The following is a 23,904-nucleotide window of genomic DNA, read 5'->3' as shown; positions in this document are numbered from 1 at the left end:
GCTTGTTTTGTCAAGTATGTGTTTTGGAGAAACTGCTGCTTGGTGGCAACATTTTTTTCAAGTTAAATAAATGCTTTGGTTTTGGCAAGGCGTAAGGAGGCAGTCAGGGTGGATGGAGGGCATTCAAAGCACTTTGGCACCAGAGTCCAGCATATGGTTAGGTTTAAATAATAATAATCTTAAATACTCTTGTATTTGCTTTTGCAAATGAGAAGTATGTAATTCTAAGGAAAGAGGATTGTTCATCAGGATCTTGGGAGTTATCATGACAGCAGCAGCACCACAATGTTCTGCACATTGTAATACATTGAACTCTCCCTCGGTTCTGAAAGTGGCTGGCCCTTGGTTAATCTTCAGGGAGGCTTCTCTGCTGTTGTGGATAAAGCAATCAGGATAATTGATAAGTGGACGCTAGGAAGGAAACCTCTATAATTAAACTGAAACTTGTCAGCTGTTTCACCGGAGCATTCTGTGGCCATGGTGCTACCAGTCTCCATGGCGACTGCAAGATGCCTTTCTATATTTTGCAGAGAAGATGCAGAGTTGGATTTTTAATTTTCTGATAGCGCTGGATAGCACACTCTGGGACTCTAAGCAGCCTTGGGCCATCTCTTGTGTGCTTATCGTAGCACCCATAAAATTGCACTTTGCAGTCCAATGTCATGAAGGACTATTTTAAGCACCCAGTGCTATTCATATTGAATCTTGGTAATGGAAGATGGATTGTTCCATTATGAGCCCAATATTTTTTAAACAAACATTATGCTATTGAATTTCCTTGAACACAAAAACATACGCTTTTTAAGAAAAAGAGCTAATGCAATTTTCTGTCAGCTTCATTTTGTTTTCTTTATTTTTGCCAACAATTTTAGCTTGGCTTGAAACACAGCTGCTGCATTAGAAAGATTATATACAACAGATTCACCAGGAGAAGATAAAAAATATATGTTTACACTGCAAAGGAACCCTTTTGAGTGAAGAATGATTGGCACAATTGTCTTTCACACTGTAGTGCTGTGACAGGTTACACAACAAAGTGGCATCTTACATAAATGCAGTTATTTATATTCACACAGGCTTTTTAGTATTTGATTTACAGTGTTACAGTGTTTTATATCAAGTAGAAAAATGGTGAAGTAGTTAACAATTATGGTCAAGGCAAATTACAGGTACAAAAATAAGAGATGAACAATGGAAGAAATTAAGGGAGCAATCAATGATTTGAACTCATTAGCAACATTGATTAACAATCGATTGGAACTCGGTTCTGTATACATGACGGCAGCCTCTCTGCTGCCTCACCTCACTTATCAGGCTCCCCCACACTTCACAACCATCTCTTTATATCGCAGATACCATAGAAACTATTTCATATAGTGTTATTTCACCAAACAAGCTCCAGTTAATGAACACAACATGACAAATCTGCTAGACAGTAAAATACTGCTACTGCCAGAAATCACATCAGAAAATAACTGACAAAAATGTAATTTTCATGATCTGAACCTGTGAAAATCTTTGACATCTTGAAACACAACTTGTAAATAACTAAAATGTCCAGACCTAAAAGATACATTGCGGTATTTATTCTTTTTAGAGCCCCAAATAAGCCACCAGAAAGTTGCGCATTGGAATTTATCGATGCATAAAATATCTGGTTCTAGACTCTTGGTGACACTGTGACCACAGGGTTCTTACAGGAATATTGGGTGAACTGCTTTAGCAGGTGAGCAAACCACTATGCTAGCGCATTCAATCACATTAGCCCTGTAGCATCTCTACTTTCTCTCTACTGCTCTCTTTGCTTGTTCCATTGTTCACCATTTTGCATTTGATTCACTATTATTAAAGAAAAATAAAGTTCTCTGGCCTAGCAAGCTTACTATAGTGGTCTGGTAGCAAACTCTTTAGCTTGTTAGCTTAGCTTGGTGGCTAAAGGGAACATAATTTCACAGTTTATTTGAAAACGGTATGTGTACAGTTGACTCCAGTCTCATAACTGCCAGCAAAACCATTAATTTTGTGGAACAGTTTTTAATCAGACAAAGGATTAAATAAATCAAAGTGAATGGCACAACACAGCTAATAACCTATGATAGCTTCCTCCATTTTTGGATTCAATACTATTCAGTGGGCAACAAAAGCACTTCAGTCAAGGTTAGAGAAAGATTGTGGTCTCTCTTGAACCTAAACCAAGTAGTCAAGGCTACTGCAAACAGTACAACATACAACACATTCTCATACCAATTCATTAAATATTGTTACAGTGGGTCTACATCAAAATATGACAAGCCAGGTACCCTCGTGTGTCACTTTTGGACGGCATGTCAATACACGCTTTTTACATTGTGTCTTTTCAAAATACACTCCTATTTTGACAGGAAATGTTCAGTTTCTGACAATTACAAACACTTCATTTTACTAACTTTCTTCAAGGCAACAAATCATTGTGGTATAGCTTAAAATTAGTAAGGTCGTTACGGACATAATACCACATCTTGTGGCATGTATCATGAGATGTATGTCATGAGCGTAGTATGTAGTATGCATACTAGTACACTACACTGTTATTGAATTAACCCCACAGACTTTTGGTTTCACATAGGAAACAGACAGTGTGCTCCCGGATGAAAGCCTTAAGTTTGTTTGACCCATATACCTCTACTCCCACCCAACCCATATGGACTTTTGAGCACTATGGTAGTCATCAGCAGCAGCATTATAAACAGCTCAGTTCTTATTGTACTGCTATGAAGGGGGCCTCTGTGAGTCCCTGTCTGACGTTAACATCCACTAACAGAACAGCGGTATTTCACAAGTTTGAAGTGAGAACATTTGAAACATAATCAGTTTTGTTTTTCTTTTTTAAACCACGCCTTGGTTGTTGTAGGATGTATTATAATGCAGGAGTGGTTGTGGGAAAATAAATTAACCATGCTGTCAGTTTTGCAGATATGTTCAGCAAGAACTTTGTTGCTTGGCACATTTGTTACAAACTTTTTCTCATTATGGCTAACAAATAGGAATATAATTGGGATGGCACCATGTTTCTCTCACAATGTATTTGCTTTTGTAAATAATTACATTTTATTTACACACAGGGTTGACTGCTAAAAAGGGGTGCTGCTTCTGACTGTCTTTCTCACTGGGGGTTACTTTTCAGTTTTTCATCCCTTATGAAATGTTTTTTTAAATGTTGCATTCCGGTTAAAGGACCAATAATAACCTGCAAACACTTGATGTGTTGAGGACTCGGTCTCATGCTGCATTCACATGGAATCAGAGAAATGGTAGACAGCAAACCCAAATCACCAAAATATCATTTTATAGAACCAGATCAAGTTGGTAAAATTAGCTGAGGCTGGCAGGGAATACTGGGAAAGGTAACAGGAGATGATATTGCCATTTAAAGTTAAAATATTCTAGCCTTTTGCCCTTTTCCGTGACAGAATTTCCAATCTGATATTACGTAGTTATCTCTCACAAAGTGAAAATGGGCGATCTAGACAATATCTAGAAGAATTACATGAAATAATGAACACAAAATCTACTAATCTTATTTAATATATTTTATTCCATTCTTAATAAACATACAGCATCACCATAACAACATATTAAGATGCATGTTTTTTTTGTTTTTCTCGTACAGTCCAGAAGCTGTGTTGCATCTGCGGTCTGCCTGAATCCATGTGAACGAAGCACTAATAGTATGCACTCTACCACTCTACCAGATGAGCTACCAGGTTGACCCCAAATGTACTTATTTAACCGAAAACATCTTTTTTCTAAACCTAAGTAAATTGTTTTTGTTAGGTTGCCTTAACCTAACTGTGACCGTTTCAAAACATTAACCCCATGTTACAATGCGTCGCGCTGCTGAGGGGCGTGACAATTCATCGGAAATTGATGAGTACAGGTTGGAGGGGCTGCTGGGAAAAACATGTTATAGGGGGTTATTTTGGAAATATTACAGCTTGTTACCGTTTGTTCTTCCATGTATATGATATGGAAGGTCAGAGGACAATGGTTCTTTGTAAAGCTTGTAGGCTTCATTACTCTCAGGGCCATATTGATTGACCAACATTGATCGCAAATGCTTGTATACCTCCACTACTTATTTATTGTCACTTTGTGAAGTGAGGTGTTAAAATATTACTGATAATTTCCTCTAGATTTAACCACACAGAGAAAATTACAGCATAGCAACATACTAAATGTCATTTACTGTATCCAACAAATGAAATCATTTGAATCTTAAAGGATGACAAAGTATCATTAATGAGACCATCTTTGCTTATACAATGAGATGAAAAATGACACAAGGAATTATTTCTTAATTAACCATCCCCATGTGATAATCAGGTGGAAATCATGCACACACACCCCATCACTTTGATCACAGTCAGTTAATCTTTCAATTTCTTTTTTAATGTGTCAAAATATAATGACTTGTACACCCATTTCATTTTTTTTGGAAAACTAATTCTATACATTTCTGACATTGTGCTTTTAACTTGAATTAACAAAAGTAATGGTGGATGAGAGACATCCTGCACACCCAACAGATATAGCGCTTGGTCAAAGCAAAGCAGGTATATACCGTATAGTTGAAATCACGACTGTTGTTGTAAGAGAATATGTAGGAATGCATGACACCGCACAAATGTCAATCTTCTTCTTTACCAAATAGTCAATATTTATTGTCTTTCTCCCAGGCTCTGTGGGTACCTTAACAGTCAACCCACAGTCAAATTGCTGAATCCGTAAACAGAGCAGAAAACCATTTCCGATATAATTTCCTCCCTTTTCATTTGAGCCCCATGAGTCGAGAGCATCGTGGTGAAATATTAAGATTCAAAAGTTGTAAAGAAAGCATACAGAATTACAGGCACACCTCGAAGTCAATTTAACTGTGGCTTTAAAATGCAAAAGCTGTATATTATCTACAAATTCACATTTATTGACTTTTTTCTTTTAATCTTTTAACTCAAGTTGTATTTCTTTTGCCCAATATCACATATGCCTCAAGGGGACTCTACCCTCATCTTCTTTGATATAAATATTCAGTTCGGATGTGTTTTATATGATCCATGTTTACCATATTAACATCAGAATTTCAACATTAATGAAAAACTATGGTATATTTGGACATGGTTGCATGTCAGCATGTATTTAGCCTTCAAAATAAATCCACATGGGAGCAAATTCTGATAAACTCTGCATTATTTCCTTTGGCATACCTTATTTGGTATACAAAGTTGAAATGATCATTAACCTCTAGGTATCCAATGACTGACGTCTCCAATTTGATCAGTGTAAAGATCTCTTGGGAGTAAATGAATTACACAGAATACATTGCCACTCAATACATTTTAAATGTGCAACATATATTCCATGTGGCGGATGACAGGCTTAATGTTCATTTAAAATGCAGATCAATAATCTCCTTGAAGCAGCTTGTTTGTTGACATCAGGGTGGGCGTCTTTATCTACACTGTGATGAAGTGGCTGTCAGTCCCAGTTTTGGGGTGTTCATTGACTTTACATTTGTTTTAAACATTGAACCAGAGGAGGGTCGCGGCTGTCAACATTGTTCTTCGATGGCAGGTTTGCCTTTCTTTCGTTATTCTGCTTAGAGGCTGTCTGCAGGGTTGACGCCACTCATGAAAGTCAAGTAGGTCAGCAGAAGACATCAATAGAATCCAAGCTTCAGTGGTCAGTGAGTGATGCCATTCTGGATTTTTCCATTTGAGCACAAAACCCTGCAAACTACTGCAGGCTTGATTATGATTTCATGTCTTTTATGATGTTTGTAAATGCATAGGACATTAAGATCCCAATTTTTTTTCTTCCAACACACTTGATGGTGGCAGAGCCGAAAGAGAAAAAACAAAGAACACAAATCTACTTTTCTGTATATATATATATATATATATATATATATATATAAAAAACCACAATACCAAACAAAATTCCCTTACTTCTCCATGTAGAGAGCGATCGACCTTGTTGTGCAACAAACTATGCTATAATTCATCATTTAGCTGTCAGTGGGTATCAGTTGTGTAGTTCTGCTCTGTAAGGCTCATTTGTTTTGTGATGATGTTAAAGATACAAATGAAAAGCTTTTCTCCCTCAATATAGTCCTTTGTCGACATACTCTCTTTTGTTTCTTTGAATGTATAGACAAGTGTTCCTTGGAGAAATTCAGTTTTAATCAAAAATCCCATTGTTTAAAACTCCTGTCTTTTGTTGCTCATTATTCACCCAGTCAGTCCTTCAATTTTGTTACAATGCATTCTTTTGGGTGGTGTCTGAATGTTGCGTTCTTTGCTTGAAGGATATAAACTTGAAGGTGTTTCTTTGTCCTTTTTGCGTCATCAAAAAGTCCTGTACTCCTAGCACTGTGATCCCTTTGGGGCAAACACATCATGAGCTAGGGATAATGATCTGTTTCATAATCTTGCTTAAACTTTTGGATATATTCTTTGGGCTATCATGCCATCCTCTGTCACTGCCTTTGTAGGTGTCAAATTTGAGAGAAGAAAAAAAAATCCACTTTGTTATTAGAACTTTAATAGAAAAGTAAGATCAGAGTGAAACTTTATTTTTCATCATCTTTAGATATTCCTTTCAATGTCCAGTCAATCAAATTTTAAAAGAATAAGTGGCAAGACTCAGATTGTTGAGACTTTTCTAATTAAGATCTCTCAAAACTCTGTTGTGGAGATCTGGGTGACCTCAGACTGCAGATCTTGTTGGATCCTCCTGGAGCGAGAGCTGTGGGGGACCCAGTCCATGCCTAGTCATGCCGGCTTCTTCCCCGCTTCTGTTGGAGCACAGACAGACACTGGCTCCCTGGTGGTGTTGCGGCCTCTGGTCAGACTGTGCTGCTCCACACGGGTCCGACAGGGAAGGCAGAAATCCCTAAAGCACCTCTTGAAATTTTCATCTAAAAATGCGTAGAGGACAGGGTTGAGGCTGCTGTTGGTGTAGCCCAAGGCTATGCAAAGGTGCCAGCTGGCTATCACGAAGGGGTTCCTGGTGTCAATCTCCACCATGGTCTTCACAATGATGAAGATGTGGATAGGGGTCCAACAGATGATGAAGGCCGCAACAACCACCAGGACCATGCGGGTGATGCGGCGCATGTTGCGGTCTTTCTCCTTGGAGCCTGAGAGCAGACGAACGCTCCTCAAACGCAGGATCATCAGGCCGTAACATATAGTGATGACCATCACAGGAACCACGAAAGCAAAGATGAAGACACAGATCTTTGTCACAGTGTCCCAATACCAGTCAGGGTCAGGGAACTTCAGTGTGCACATGGTTTTACCTGGAGAAAATCAGAAAGGATTTATTAATAGGCTTGGGCAGTATCTATTTTTTCAGAATTTCATGCTTTCCAGACATTTCAGTCTGGTATAAGGTATATGATGGTAATTTGTATAAAGTACCTATGTGTGTGTGCATGTTTGACATGTTTTAGCCTACAATGCTGTTTTTTTCTAATATGTAATTAGCCTAATTAGAAAAGTCTTGCCGAGTTTAAATGGCCCATTGAATAATGAATAGAAAGAAAATATGTGCCCTTCTTTTATTGATTCTTGCTGAAAGAATGTAGCCTACACATACTGGTAGAGGTATAAGAAATCAGTGGGCTGAATGGAAATGATGTGCAACTGAGCACACTTAGCTGGGTAATCTTTGTCATCAGGAGTAAACCCAAAATACTCCATGTATTGCATTTTTCTTTTCACTAGTCCTGTAACGTTATCCCCACCACTCACGGTCGTCATCTTTCTCAGCTGCCTGTTCTACCGGTAGAGACCAGAAGTGGGAAAAATGTCATTGCTTGGTAAGTCACATGTCTCATGTCTTTGCACTTAACTCCCAAGTCAAGTTCCAAGCAAGGATAGGCCAGTCCCATGTCAAGTTCCAAATCAAGACTGACATGAGCTTCAAGTCCCAGTTGGAAATTAATCCGTGTGCAATTTTAGACCCAAACGTTTTGGAAACATTTTTTTCTGTTTTTTCTTGACCACCATATAAATTTTTTGCAAAGGTTTCTTTGGTACCTTATTTTCACAAATGTTGCTCAGTAACATGACGTTAGGTCTTGATGGTTCTTTCCTATAAATTGATTGGATGCAGTCAGATTGGTCCAAAAAAATGTATTCAGTGTCAACTTGCTATGAATTAATAGTCTTAATGTTAGCTGATTCAGGAATTGAACTGATCCAGTGGACATTGGCACTAAATGTTGGAATTGAACGTAAATCACATGTTGTAGATTTGCATAATATGAAATTTTATTCACGCCATTGATTCTTCTTCAAAGACTGTTTGCTTCTTCAAAGTCTATTTTGAGATGAGCTGAGAGTTGATCCAAAGGACATTGATAAATTTAACATATCTAGGTTCATCAAACTTCATGTAGATACACAAAAGGGATTTGGGGACTGGGCAAGTAGGAAAGACAGTAGATTTCTGCCAAAAAGAAACCATCATTGAAAATTAATGAAAATCAAATATAATCCTTGGTTGTGAGGGTAAAAGTTTCAAAGGCTTTTCTACTCACTGTTGGAATCCACAGTGGATCATAGGAGGGACAGAATTTATAATCACTATTATCTGTGCTTTTCCTTCATGTGTCATGAAAGCGCTGATGAGGGTCTAAAGGACCAGAGTCTTGGCCTAATAAATGCTAATTATGCTGATCAAAGCTTGTTGAAGGTCTTTTCTACTGTGAATTGGGTCTGTCTTCCAGCATTTTGGCAAAGATTCTGTTGGGTAAGCTGTACATCAAACTTTTTATGGCTAGCCTAATTCTGAAAAACCAGTTAACTCTGATGACTTAAAACAGAGATAAAACTCTATCTCACCATTATCTGTAACTTTGGTCACAGCCATGATCATAATGGGCACCCCAATCGCAGACGACAGGACCCAGATGAGCACGTTGATCATCTTAGCCTTGACTGGCGTCCGAAACCCCAGGGCCCTGACTGGGTGGCACACGGCGATGTAACGGTCCACGCTCATCATGGTAAGGGTGAAGATGCTTGTGAACATGTTGTAGTAGTCGATGGCAATAATGAGCTTGCACAGGACTTCCCCAAACGGCCAGGTGTTCATGAGGTACTTGGCGCTCTGAAAGGGCAGCGTGCTGGTAGCCAAGGCGTCGGCAAGAGCCAAGTTGAAGATGTAGATGTTTGTGGCCGTCTTCATCTTGGTATATCTGGTTGTGATCACAGAACAGAAAAAAAGTGTTTTCAATGAGCAGCAGCTGTAATAAAGCAAGTCGGGAGTGGAAGGCTCTGTTGTGGGATCTGGGGATTTGAGAGTGATATTCACTGTGTAGCGTGTTTTTATGGCTTACATGAGCTAAGTCCCTCATGCTATAGAAGTGCTGTGTAGAGCTGTGAACATCTAATGCTAATTCTCTACAGTTTAGATTTTCTTTCTAAATGAGTGATTTGAGATAATGGCTCCAATTGGCTTATTGGCCTCTGATAAAGTAGTGTGGAAAGCACCAGAGGGTTGTGCAGAGAAGTTGCTACTGTAATTGCATTGAGGTTCATATATATTGTATGTGCTGTATCATTGCTTTTAACATGGGACTGTGGATATCTTCTTTGAGGGTATGAGATGAGGATATGTTTTCTCATGTACTAGAAGAAAAAAAATAATATTCATCAGCACTGGACTCATTTTACTTGGTGCAGTTTTGGCTTATTAAGGTCAGAAGACCTCCTGTGGGACATAAGGCTTATTTTAACAAAGCCTTCCCTCATCAGAAACCCTGCAACATGTATTCACACTGTATACAAAGCTCAGCGGATTTAGTCTCCTACAAGATTGCAGTATTTTTTTAAATCATTGCATCCAAATACAATCAACCTCATATGCATAGCGAGCCAGCCCAAAGCACAGAGGGCAAGCATTAGGGACTAGAAAAGATTTACTGTCTACTGCACACTATACAGTAATGCTGCATACATACATTATGATGATACTAACTGAACATTTTTTTTTGTTTTTTTGAATGATTAAGAGTTGGCCAAATGATAAGAATGGTAGATTTCATAATTCTTTATGTATTTGACATTTAATGGATAAAAAGAAAATTAGAAATATTATTCATGTAAGTGGCGTGCTTATTTTTGTTGTGTCCCATTGGATGACAGCTAGGCCTAATGTCTAATAGGGTATGTGTATTGATTTTTTTATTTTTTATTTTTTTGTCTTTTGTGGCTATTCTTCATGCAGCCTGCACAGACAGTGACCTCGGGGTCTTTGTGGTGGTAGCAATTGGAAAGGGCTGATTATTTGCAGCAAGGTGCTCCATTTACTGAATGCACAAGATCGATTATTGAATCCTTAGAAGCACTTGTATTCATTTGTGATTATATTTGTAAAGTGTATGATCCCTTTTCAGCATTAGCACTCAATTACATGTCATGCTTTTATGACGATACATTTGTTACCCATAATTGCTATTTTCCAAGCTACTGAAGCTTTCATACTTAACAGAGACGGGCCTTTGTAGTCTCCGAGTGGCAGGGCATGAGGGTTTCGAGCAGCAGTGTCTTTTAATGGTGCTGGTTAGCTGCAGGCTAATAGCCAATCATCAAGCTTTGACGTCTTGCAGCCTGCTTTTGTCATGCGGAAGTGGGCGTAGTCTGATCTAAAGTGGGTTGGGAAAAGATAGATGTATAGAAGTTAATTGGCCAACAAGGGACTGCATTGTGGAGGGATCTGGAGAAATAGGCTGGAGTTTGCCTCTTATACCAAGTTATTCTCAAGAACAGCCGATAAATGTTGCAATGAGCTCTTTCTGCCACTTCCCTCTGTGACCCTTTAACGCTCTGCCGTGTTTTTGTCTTTCTGTATTCTTGTGCTAGCTCTGTCTGCCGAGTTCATAGATGAAGTTAAGCTGGAAATCAGGTCATCAAGAGTTAAATTGCTGACACTTTTGGAAGTTGGTCCTCTGACGACATAATAGTGACTGAGCTCTGCGGGCGGAAATTGTATTTGATATAGTAAATCAGTTTGATGTGAAGGCTGGCAGAAAACACAATTACAATGACTGCTGTTGAAGAGTCCCATCGGCTCTTCATTATTTACAGTTCTGTCAGCTCCAACATCAGTCTCTGCAGATGTCATCACTGCTGTCTGTGTCTCTTCTGCTCTGCTGAGGGAGTATCTGCTTGGTAATAATTTATCTAATGAGCTGTACATTATAGAAATAACATTTACAATTTTCATTTAAGTGTGGAGAACAGGCCCTTTGATGACAGCAGGAGGAGCACAGGTGTGATTGATTACCTGAATAATGACTACATTCAATTCAAGTGCTTCACTTTCAGGGAGTTTCTTTTGAGCACAATGGATCAAAGACATGGCTTACTTGAATGAAACTAAAGCCCCATTTGAAATGGATTTCTTTCTCCTGGGGACCTTTTTTTCTACAAGAAGAGCCCTTTTAATTCTTCCAAAAAGCACTCTGTGAAATTTAACTGTAGTGTGGAAATGGAATATGCTATGTCAAAAATGTTTTTGCTAATCTGACAATAAAACAAAAGGTCTATTTAGAAGAGGATATGGCAAGACCAGTATAAGAGCTTAAAAATATCCTGTTGTAATGTCAGCTACAGGTAGGTAAGTTGTGTTTTGAGGAATTTCAGAATTACATTTTGGTAAAATGCCACCATCACCAGTGTGCTTAATGAGCTATTACCAGTTCTTTTTTTGCAATGTACCTATGGTGACAACTCTGGCTGGGTCATTCTGGTGATGAACTAAATAATTCAATGTTTCTCAGGCAATCAGATCTCTCAAAGGTCTCTCAATCAAAACAATTAGAAAAGACAGTGATGAAGACAAAGTAGCATGGGATCATGGGAGTTCATGTAATCACAGACTAGGAAAAACTGTTAAAATTTTACCAATAAACCGACATGGACAGTCCCATAAAGAGCCTATTTTTGAGTCAGTTTGCTACCCACATACAAATGTTATCTTGGTATACAACTCAACAAACCCTAGGTATAGTCGATTTTAGACATTTTAATACGGAAATGTAACATATTATATCTGTGAGTCATATTTAATGTTATTAGTCACACCTGCTTATGACGAGTTAAAATGTCCGTCCATGTATAATGTAGGTGCAGGGTTATTCATTTATTGTCAGTTTGCAACACTCCCACATGGACCCTAGACTATGTAAAATGAATCCAGTCTTAGTTCTTTTTTTTCATCCAGACAAAAGTCAGCAACAGATGGCTCGTTTTGAACATTCCCTTGTAAACCTGATCATTCTAATCCAAAGTTCCACTTACAGCACAGGAGAGCAATGAGCTTTTTTGTCATTACATAAGGGCCGTCTGCCAAGCAAACACAATATTAATGCCATGCTTTGCTTAGAGAAGAGATAGGCGTTGATGGTAAAATGACATCAATCATAGATAGAAAGGGGAAAATCACCAGGCAGAGTTTCAGATCAGAGCCATTTCATGATACTAAATTAAAACTCTATTATAGTCAACAACAGTTAACTGCTCTCTGTTTACTTTTGCATCTCGGTCTGTTTGAAGCCTTTGATTAAGCAACCAAAGCCTGGCTTTTGACATGGGGGGAGGATTATGGGTTTATCATCAGACTCACTTGTTAATTGAACTGTGATGCCAAAGAAATCTCTATCCCTCAGATAATCCAAACGGACAAGATAGGCCCACGCACATTGAATACTCCATTGTGGCAAAACTAAACTTGCTCCCTCCCTTCAGTAAACAAGCATCCAGGTGAATGACCTTCGATTTTACGCCACCCAATTTATGACCATGTGGAGATTAGACATAAAATTGCTTGAAAGGGGCATAAAAAATGTAAGTCTACAGCATATTACTGCAGAGTCTGTTTGTACAAATAAAGTACTATGAATCAGTGGCAACAATAATTGAAAATGGAAAAAGGTAGGTGTAGCTTTCTTGGCCCCGAGATATTATGTCACATACATGCTGACACATGGGAACTTGGTTGGATTATAGGATACCAAAGAACTGGTGGAACATAAATCAGGCAGAAGGGGAAGCTCTTCATGCAATTAACACAGGAGCATGACAAAACATGACAAGAATTTCAATACGCACCAAGGGTGGTTATGTATAGAAACACAGAAAACGTAACTTCCCATTTCCATGTTTTGTTATTGCAATCACATACACGTGCTTGTCCTGAGGTTATGTTATCATCAGTTGCTCAGCATATTATTCAGGCAGACGTGAAAGGTTTTTTTAATACCCATCATTTGCTGCATGGAAAGGCAGTCAAAGTTGTCACTGGAATTCTTTTTTTTTAGTGTGACAGGAAAGCACATACACCACATAGAGTGTTACACATATGTACAGAGCTCTAAAACTGACAAAACATAGCATCAGACACACCACAAATATGACTATTTACATCAGTAAATGGACCAATTGATAAAATAATTGAAACCTGTAAAGACAGAAATATTTATACTTGCCCTAAGCTTGAGTTGATTGATAAAATAAATCAAATTTTTGATTAAAATTGTTATTATTATTGTTGTTAAATTATTGTACTCCTCTACTTAGCCTCAATCATTGATCTCTATTTGTTTTTGCCAACAAAAAGGTTGAGTGGCATTATGCGCTCTTAGTAGGCTAATGAGAGATGATATAACTTGAGGCACAGCGATTGGTAAGCTACACAGTACCATGCCATTGTTACAATGACCCTAATTTCTGTATCATCATTATTCTGACAAATGTCCTATCAGACCAAACGTCAATTTCTTCAACATCTGGTTATCCCTCGATTGTTTTGAAATCCTGTTTCTCCACAAAAAAAAGTGATTTTCAGTTTATCCAATGTGATTGAGCCACCAATTACATTTTTTTTTAACCTACCCACCCCTGCTTTTCCAGTAAATAATGTGCCACAAAGTGTAGATGTTTTAAGTCCAAACATGGTCTTTTCCAACTCATTTGTGTTTTTTTGTGCCCAAACCTTAAGTTTCCAAAAGCTCTGTTATAACATATCCATAGTTTTAAAGAAATGTCAACTTTTTTTAGACTTGTCAACTTTTTTTTGTTTCTTGGCAATTGTGTTGTCTAACAACAGGGATTGGGTATTTTCATAGAAACAAGAATTCGGAGCAATGGACAGTCCCCAGCTTGGCTATCTATTGTCATGCCCAAAGTAAGGCAGCATTTTCCAGCTTTTGACAGATAAAACTAGCAAAGTTAAGTGCACACCTGGCTAGCAAACACTATACAGTTCATTTTCAGTCAGGACACTGTTGACCACATAATTCAAATCAGGCCTCTTACAGATATTAGGTTTTCTGAGCATGCAGTTGGATGGTTTGCACATTTTCTCATAGACCGAAGCCAGGCTGAAAGTCCTCAGGAAGGTACCAGGGTTGGTTCTGGTTGGTTCTGGTCCCCTTTATTATTTGCAATTCCGTGAACTGTATTAGGCAGAATATACCAAATGGTCTTTTATTACTATGCTGACAACACTGTCCTTGATTGCTTTGCACCCACTCCTGCTAAGACTTTTGAGTATTTTCAGTATGCATTTGATAGTCCAAGGACAGCTTTTTTAGCTGCAACTTTACTGAATTCAGAATTTTTTTTTTTAACTATGTAAAGGCCAGTAACATCAGAATTGTCCTAGAAAATTGTTATTTTACAAGTATACACTACAGCAGTAAATAGGTGTTTACTTTTGCCTGAATTTTCTGCTGTAGTTTTATGAATTAAGTAAGTTTGGCAAGTAGCTAGATTAAAACTCTGATACCTTGCATGTTTAGTCACTACTATTTTCTGTCAAACTAGCGAGCCACACAGTTTTTTTATTTGCTCCACTGATATTACAAACGAAAAAACCCAGAATAACTGACTGCTCTGGATAAATACTACCATCCTAATATCATAAAAGCATTCCAAAATTGTTTAGTTTGTAAAATAGAGTAAAAAAAATTAAGACGTGTGCCAGGGTGGGAAAAAATAGGACAACCAAAACGGAACATTAGTGTGAGATAAATGAGTGCTTTTTGTTTTGTTTTGTTTTGTTTTTTTTTAGAAAAAGTTGGAATTTTTTTATCAGCTTTATACAGTACATTTTGAGTATTTCAATAAATAATAACTTGATGTATTCCAACTCGTCTGATTCCCCTTTCACTGCCTTTTGTCACTTTGGGAGTTGGATACAGATCAGCACTTAGTCCTAGAGAATTAGCATATGCACTTCAGTCAATCTTGATCCCCTATCTCCAGATGGAGTTAAACTCTCTGGTGTGACTACATCAATCCTTTCTTTGTCAGGCTTGACTCCCATGTATTTCCAGGGCTGAGGGCCATACACACACAAACACACACACTGATATAAATGCTGCTGGGTGAGACGGAAGACGAGCGGTGTGACATAGTGGCCAAGGTGACAGAGCCCAGGACATAAACAGATTCACACTCACACACACACACACACACACACACACACACACACACACACACTCCTACTGGCAAAGTGATATTTGCAGCCAAATTTCCACTCCCAGCATCTCTAAACAAAAAAAGCCTCTTCCTGCTGCTGTGTTGACTCTTGCTGTAGCCGTAGCTGTTGTCTTTACTCAAACATTACGGTAATAGAATACCAATATACAGTATGAGAGTGCTATTCAAGATCTGCTTTCTGTGTAAAAATGAAGAATAAAACCCTTCGAGAATCAGCTCAGTCAGGAATCCACGCTCACACAAACTAATCCAGCCTTCCACTCGCTGCACATTGAACTGATTTCAAATGGAGGCCACTTGATAATAAATTGCATGCAGCTTGAGCCCAGCTCTTATCTAGCAGGTGTGGCAGCTGGACTAGGAGCATGAGGAGGTAGGAGGAGGGGATGGATGGCAGATAAGAGGAGCCTAGTGCTGCTGACCTATCCTTGATGGACCATTTCCAGAGGTGTCAGTATCAGCCTCTCCATCAGTAGTCAGACCAAAGGCTCTTAGAAGCCACAGGAGCCCAATGCCCAATTCAATCTGACAGGAGCATCCATGCAAACTCTGCACTAAATGGAGTTTGTATGCATTGTCTGTCTCTATCCAGGAAACCAAGTGGAGGGAAATATCTCAAATTCATGATGGTTGCTTTATTTATAAGCTGGCGGATATAGCATGCAAAACACATCATAGAAAGATGCTTTTAATTGGCTTTGGTTATAATTACTGCTGAAACAATTGGCAGAAAATCAATCAGCAAAAATGTTAGCAACCCACTGATCAATTATTTAAAATTATATTCTTTTCTTCTAAATTGAATATTTTGGGTATTAGCGGGACATTTTCCACTTTTTTGACATTCTGGAGATGACTTATTGCAACCACAGTTGCATAGTTATTTAAATCACTAGTTGCAGCTAAAAGCTTTCCTTTTTACAATGCCTACTCTACCAACTAATGACAGCTGACCTATTTTTAAACTGGATTTTGTATCATTTTAAATATATTATAAATATATATTAAATATATTTTTTTTTATCTTTGAATCCCTTGTCTGCACTTTTGCTATTTTACTGGGGATTCTTTAAAAAAAATCAAATCATTTTGTAATTTATTACCTTTTATGCCTTATCTCTTTACTTTTTTATTGTAAATCTGTATGCTCTATTATGTTTTATATTTTATTGCTCTGTAAAGCACTTTGAATTTCCCTGTAGTATGAAATGTGCTGAAGAAATAAAGCTGCCTTGTAATCTTTAGTATTGTTTTATCTTATGAAACTAGACCATTATTCTCTGACATTTCAGAAAACAGCAAAAACTTTTTATTTTATTTATTTGTTTTTACATAAGAAAGACAACAGTTCAGGTACTGTTGACTGTCCTCATTCAGTCTTTTTAAAATGATTAGATGCAGTGAATTCTCTCAGCCCACACTAATTGCTATGAACTGATTGGCAAGTTGCTCTTCTCCTGTTGTCCCAACAGAGCAGCCTGTTTCTTGCCCTCAGTGGTTGATACATGTGTTTTTTCTCAGAAACAGAACTGTAACGCAGACCTTTGGGGCCAGAATGCACCCATCACAGTTTAATGAATCTGCTGTTTTTGGTTTTTTGTTAAGTGAGTTTGGCAGGAAATTTTGCTGATTCTAGTTTGTTTTATCATCCAGCTTTTTATTCTGATTCTTGGCCATTTTAGTCTTTACATTTGCTCCCTAACATATCAATTGGACCAAAAGTCTGTGACCACATTTAAATGCATACTAATATAACACTTTTATTCTAAACAAGACATTATTCTGAATTTTATACAATCATGGAAATAGAATATTTGGTTTGAAAATTCTTAACTAAGCCTTTTTCTACGTACAAGCATTTTTTGATTAAGACATTAGGTGCATACAAGGTATCACAGCATTATTTGGGTTTTAGGGAGCATTTTTGGACATGTATACAGCATATTTGTTATCAGCTCTGTTGCCAACAGGTGAGGTTAAGGTAGATAACCAAAGAAAGACATCCATTTCTGTCCAGAGGGAGAAACACACCTACTTTTAAACATTCTGAAATACTTGAATATCATGTCAGATTTCTGAAGGACCTGGATATCAAGCTTTTGGATATGCCAAAATATTGCAATACCAATCTTTTCAAGAAGGTGGTCGAAAGAATGAAAGAGAGATGCAATCTTCATACAGTCCAATAAGTCAACTAGCAATAGGGATCTTTGAAAAGAATGCATTTAATAGAAGATGTAAAATGGCCAAAAACAAAAAAAGGGGGCTCCAGGTATTCCACTTTTCTATATTTTTACATGATATATTATATTAATTGCAGTATGCACAGCTGTATGTAAACAGGAATATTACTGGACTATTCATTTCCATTAGCTATGTAAACAGCTTAGCTAATTGGTCAGTGCTGATTATGTCTACATAATACTTTTTAGGTATCCTCCTGCATCTGATGGTGATACTGAGGGGTAGCATGTCAGTTTTCGTCTGTTAAATGCATTGCATCTTATCAAAATACACTTCCATTTTCACGGTAAATGTACAGTTTTAGCTCATAAAGTCTTGTACAAAATACATTTTTAACATCAGTAAAACACCTTGTATTTATGTTTATTTCCTTATGCAACAAAAGCACACGGTTAGGTTTAGGGAAACAAATGGTTTGGCTCAACATTCATGTGGGAGGATAACAGCAGTCCCCTGGCTGAAAGTCTAATGTTTGTTGGACCGATTCACCACTCCTCCTGCCCTATAGGGACTTTTTCAGCTCCTTATATTATGTTGTTACTGGCAGTGTTTCAACCTAATGCTGTCCAGTGGCATATCACATAGCCGTGATGAGCTCCGTCATTAAATTATGCCGCCAGAGCGCGTATCAGATGGCCGTGCAAAGTGCCATCTACCTGAGTATCACAACACAAAAGGTTCTGTCTGGCCGCATTACAAACTGACTGGTGGCATATCATACTGCCGCCAAAGGTGGCGCCTACTGTCGGTATCTTACGTCAAAATCACAGACAAAGCGGCAGTATTTGATGACTTCCAGATGAAAATGGGCTGAAACTTATGCTGCCCAGCCTTGATCATACAGGTGCCGTCCAGCCCACCAGCAGAGTATCATAACACCTATAAATGTGGCTTTTGGCATTGGTGTCTGACACCGAATTTGCTGACCAAGTGGTGGTATTTGATAACTTAAGAATGAAATTGGGCTGGTAACTCTGGGACCTGGATCATTAAAACATACCTGCTTGTCACCATCTGTAACCACAGAGGTCACCAAAAATCAAACAGCACTGAAATTTTAAGAATTAAAACTTTAAGTGTGAGGTTGTCTCTTCATTTGCCTCAGACATCATCATTTTTGTTTCCACGAGGATAGCAAAGAATAAACCCAACGTTTTAATTCAGGGTATTGTTATACAAACAGGTCCAAATAAATCAGAGAACCTTCTCAAAACTCCAGGAAATACAAGCGATCACTACACGGTCAGTGTTTATGTAGCTCTTCTTTTCTTCTATCCTTACAACACTATATCTGTGTCTACGTTTGAGTGTCTCCTCAAAGTTTGATCCCTTTAGAGTTTACAGATGTTCCACGGGAGATAATATATTCTGTCCGGGATGGTTAATGCGCTCAGCTTCCCTCTGCTTCTGTCTCTAGGGGGGTCTTGCATCAGTGATGAGACTTTTTCCACACAAATGCCAGACGAATTGCTGCACAGAATTTGATTCACTGCTGTTGGAGCTCTCATCCATCTCCTCTTTGTCTCCCTCTTACCTCCCTCCCTCAGCCTTTTTTATTTATCTTGTGCCTTGTTTTGCCCTTTTATTCTAACTCCTGAAAGGAAATAATAGACAGAGTTTGAAATATTTATGTTTTTCTTTTTTCTTGGCTCAATATCCAAAGATTGCAGAAAATGCCTTGTTTGTGGGTTCTTCTCTATTCTACTCCATATTTGTCTCAGCCCTTTGTCAGCTTCTCTCTTTCACCGTATGTTAAAGTATTAACATTTAGACCGTTTTTATGTTTTACTATATACTCATGTCATGTTTGGGGACTAAAAAACAACAACTCGCCAGAATGACTGCCTGTGTTATCCCTCTCTGCTGCGAGTGAGGCATCTGAAATTAATTTTACCTGCTTGTTTAATTTGCCGGCCTAGCTGCGGTAATTAAAGCTTCAGGTGATATGGGGGTGGGGGCACGTGCGGGGAATGTTTGAGATTAGTAGGTAATTAACATGGCGAGCGAGGACAAGCAAAGCTGTGGCAAGAGCTGTTTGATTCCTGACATGCACACAGGTTAGAGCAGGGAGAGAACTGACAGTGTGCTTTATATCTAGTGACGAAGTGGGCGGAGGTTTTGTTATAATGCTTTCAGAGCTGGAGGGGAGAGCTATTATGACCTTACATTGATGATTAGAATGCAAACATACATTAATAAACAAAACCAGTTCATTTTATGCAAAGCCCAAGTCTGCCACTGTAAAATACTTCAGTTTCTATCATTTAATGTTAAATACTGATCATTACAGCGTAAATAAATGATGGGTTTACACTCCTTTTAAACGCCAACAAGGAGGCAAACACAACATACACTTTAATTTCGAGAGCAGATAGCATGTCTCTTAGAATTGCAACCAAACCAGTCTATAACTGCTGCTCCACACGTGTCAGCTCATGTTTAAGCAGCCGTCCCTGCCTGTAGCTGAGTCAGACTGAAACGAGAATCTGCATCTGCAATGAGAGCTTTCAACTGCAACTGACCCTTTTTGGCATAAAACTTTCACATGTTGTTACTCCATGTAGAAATAATGCAAGAATGTTTAGCTTTATGCAGAGAAACCTTGTCTGAGGGAGCGTGGTTCACACACAATCAGAAATGCATGCAGTCACATAGCCCTCTCTTATTAACTCACACCTATTGAGACTATTGTATGCAAATAGAAGATGGTTTAATGGGGGAATAAATGTTGATCTAACTGGAGCATTTAGAATAAAAATTGAATCCTACAAAGATCTTTCTTTTAATGTTTTTTTAATTTGAACAGGTTTCTGCACGAAAAAATAAACTCCTGTTTATTAACACCCTTTTGAGGAAAAGGTTGCAGTAAATTCCAGGCATCACACCTCTCTATTTCATTGAAATCATAATTTTGAGTGTGTTCAGTAGACTCGTAAAAGAGGTAGTAAAAAGCAAGAAAAAAGCAGACTTTGCAAGGCAAAATGCACCCAAAATGTGTTCAAATTGTAACAGAACCTACTAAATACTCTATTTCAAATACAGGGGCATTATAAAGGTCTCATGAGCACAAAATGGCACAATGCCTGCACATGGGCGGTGGTGTGGGTTGCGATACAACATTGTTTGTGTGTATGTGTTGGGGGGAGGGGGGCTTTCTGGTTATTTTTATGCACTAATTTCTGCCATTTTTGTTTTTTTTTTTTTTTTTTTTGGTTTTATTGGGTGGGGGCTATGCACATGTTCTAAATACTGAGAGGGGTCTTGTCCCCCCACCACAGCGTACACTTATGGTATTTAGTGCTTTCATGAAAGGGTTCAAACAGTAAAACCCAAAAGCAGTCTTACTGCAAATACAATTGCCGGGGCACAATTAGGTCTTATGAGGGTTTCTATTTGGGCCATATGTAAGATGTTGGTTGTGGGTGTGGATGGGGGTTCCTCAATTTTGGTAAATTTTTATGCACATATGTGCTTTTTTGCCTAAATTCATGATGTAAATGTCTTGAAGTTTGTCACAATAAAAGTATTGCTGCTTCCATGGTTTTTTTTTGTTGTTGTTGGGGATGAGGCGGGGACACTACACATTGCACATGTTCTCAAAATATTAAGGATTTGATCTCCTGTGATCTCCCTGTAGTACTTTTACCAATGTCTCATGAATGCAATGACACTATGAGTACATGTAGGCAAGGGGGTAAGGTATAAGCCAAAATTAGAATTTGTAAGGCAAAATGCATCCAAATTGTGTTTTGATTTGAAATAAATTTGAAAGAATAGTACTAAAACTCAATCAATACTCCACTCTATGAGTGCATGTGGGCAATGATGTATGTTCGATTTAACATTTAGGGGGGTTGAGAGGGGGCATATATGAAATGGTGGTGGGATGTGGGGGTTCCTGCAATCCTGCGAATTTTTCTGCATCGATTTATGCTGTTATTGTCTTTAATTTTGTCAAAATAAAAGTCCTCTGCTGCTTCCATGTGTTTGCTTTCATGAAATGAGTAAAGCAAGCTAAAAAGAAAATAAAGATTCAGACGTTGTGAGCCAAAATGCGCTGAAAATGTGTTAAATTTGAGATCATAACTGCAACTTACTTCATACTTTTATACAAACATGGGACACTATATGGTCTCATATCACCATGAGTGTAGTTTGTGATTTTTACATAATATTTGAGCTCTCACCAAGTCTTTCAAACAAATATCACTCACATAGGAAAACGACTGTAATAATAAAAACTAACTCTTTACCTGACCACCCCGTACATGACGAGAATATTGCCCAGAAGTCCCACTACGCAGATGACGGAGTAGAGCGCCGTGATGGATATGGCTATGATTATCCCCGCGGCGCTCCTCACCGGACCCTGCTGCTCGGTGTAGTTCTGCAGCCTGTCGCCCATCAAGCCGCTCTCCTCGTCCGGGAAGGTCACGTTGAAGGGGATAACGGAGTAAAGGTCGGACAGGGAGAGCTGAGCCCCGGGGACCGTGTACGGCTCCATGCTGCGGCCGCTGTGGCGCTGTCCACTCTGCCCGTGGTGCTGAAAACTTGCTCACACAATTATCTGAGGGACCTCGATCGTTTGAAACGGGGAAAAGCGGGTCCGACTAAAGGCAATAAAAGAGAGGAAGTTTCCGAAAACGCAAAAGTAGAAGCAGAAAGGCTCTGCGTAAAAGAACTGTTTCTCTGTTTTCTGTCCAGATAGAAGAGGAGAAGATGGCCCCTTAGCTGCGGTCAGCTCTGTGTGCGCGCTCTCACTGTGTGTACACCTCTTATACTCCAAGATCCCCTCCTCACAGCCCGGGCGCTCTTGTATGTGCGTCAACGTCAAGACTGCGTATTTATACTGTCACTGGCGTCAGAGGGTGATGTGTCTGGCAGACCTGAGAGACTTGATTTCATCTTTGTTCTTTAAAACTAATACCAAAGATGTAAAAATAATCTCAGTTCTGGAAAAAAACAAAACACTACAGCAGAAAAAAACATAATTTGATCTTCAGGTTTGGCTATGAACACCCGCTGTAGCAACATTTTAAGGCAGTGGATGAAAGGACTGTGCGCATACAAGTCAGACTGCTGTGTCTGCTTACAAGCTGTGAAAATAATCAACCCAGCTGACAAACAAACACACAAACAAGGTCCAAAATCAATAATGTTCCCATTGAAGTAATTAAGGGATGTGCCTGACAGAGGAAAAAAAAGAAAGTTTTACAATGTTTTGATTGCCATGGGATTAAAAGGCAGATTAAGTAGTCCCTCATTACAGGCAAAAATCAGAAAATCAATGCCGCTTTGAAAATGTCACAACGAATAAATAAGATACTGATGAAGAAATTTATAGTTTATAAAACAAAATAAATACAGTTTTCTATTATACAGTCTGAGTTCCATCAGACAATTGGCTTCATCTAGTTGTTACGGAATTACAGACTTTCAAATTTCTTTTTTTTCTCCCCCTGAGCACTTGAGAGTATAATAACAGCCCCTTAAAAATATTATATTTTCTAGGCTTCAGTGGTTTAATCCATCATCGTGTTTTACAGATAACAGAAGACACTTCTGACACAACCTTACCCAACAGTCATGCTGTCTGTGGTCAGAGCTTCAACATACTTTATTCTCTCAACCAACGAGAGCAACAAAACAGTGCTTTTTCAGCAGAGTGTTAATTGAACAGGTTGACTTTAACCTGCAATGTGATGTCAAAGAAATACATGAAATGACCAAGATCTCTTACCGCTGCATTATGTTGTGAGCCTGGGTTTAGGCACCACAACTACTGGATGAGATTTTGAAAAAGATTGTGTTTTGTGGCAAAGATTTGTTGTAAAGTGATGTAAGTATGACATGCAATAAGACTACATGAGGGAAAGAAGTACATAAACTTAAAGCCAATATTGACTTTTAGTTTCACATGAACACACACATTGGGGAAGTCCTGGTTTTGCTTGACCATCTACCTCCCTAACCTCCTCCCTGTGCTGAATGTTTTGCTGTGTGTGCTACCTTTGGGGTTGTAACATCCTAACTGACTTTTCATTGGCTGTATTTTTGTGGCACAGGCACACATTGCGTGCCACCACCACGTGATGTGGTGTTAAGAGGT

The 23,904-nt window shown here is 38.5% G+C and overlaps 1 protein-coding gene across 1 annotated transcript; it reads right to left on the bottom strand.

Annotated features, from left to right (window-relative positions):
- Nucleotides 1-835: 835 nt before the first annotated feature.
- oprd1a (opioid receptor, delta 1a) lies at nucleotides 836-22,582 on the bottom strand. The gene is made up of 3 exons (XM_042506626.2): nucleotides 22,049-22,582; nucleotides 8,886-9,241; nucleotides 836-7,336 (listed from the first exon to the last, which is right to left on the bottom strand). The coding sequence occupies exons 1-3, from the start codon at nucleotides 22,297-22,299 to the stop codon at nucleotides 6,807-6,809; spliced, it is 1,137 nt and encodes a 378-aa protein (XP_042362560.1). The 5' UTR covers nucleotides 22,300-22,582; the 3' UTR covers nucleotides 836-6,806.
- Between the last annotated feature and the right edge of the window lie 1,322 nt (nucleotides 22,583-23,904).

This window comes from Plectropomus leopardus, chromosome 17 (assembly GCF_026936395.1).
Source record: "Plectropomus leopardus strain MGB_pleo_1.0 chromosome 17, ASM2693639v1, whole genome shotgun sequence".
NCBI lineage: Eukaryota > Metazoa > Chordata > Actinopteri > Perciformes > Serranidae > Plectropomus > Plectropomus leopardus.
The sequence above is the reverse complement of the archived record's forward strand: the minus strand, read 5'-3'. Positions and strand labels throughout refer to the sequence as shown.

What these genes read in the sequence shown, in the direction of transcription:
- oprd1a (XM_042506626.2), bottom strand. Translation starts at nt 22,299, where the DNA reads ATGGAGCCGTACACGGTCCCCGGGGCTCAGCTCTCCCTGTCCGACCTT. An exon ending in GTCATGTACGGGGTGGTCAG is followed by an intron (nt 9,242 to 22,048) that starts GTAAAGAGTTAG and finishes GATCACAACCAG; the next exon opens with ATATACCAAGATGAAGACGG. An exon ending in GACCAAAGTTACAGATAATG is followed by an intron (nt 7,337 to 8,885) that starts GTGAGATAGAGT and finishes GATTTTCTCCAG; the next exon opens with GTAAAACCATGTGCACACTG.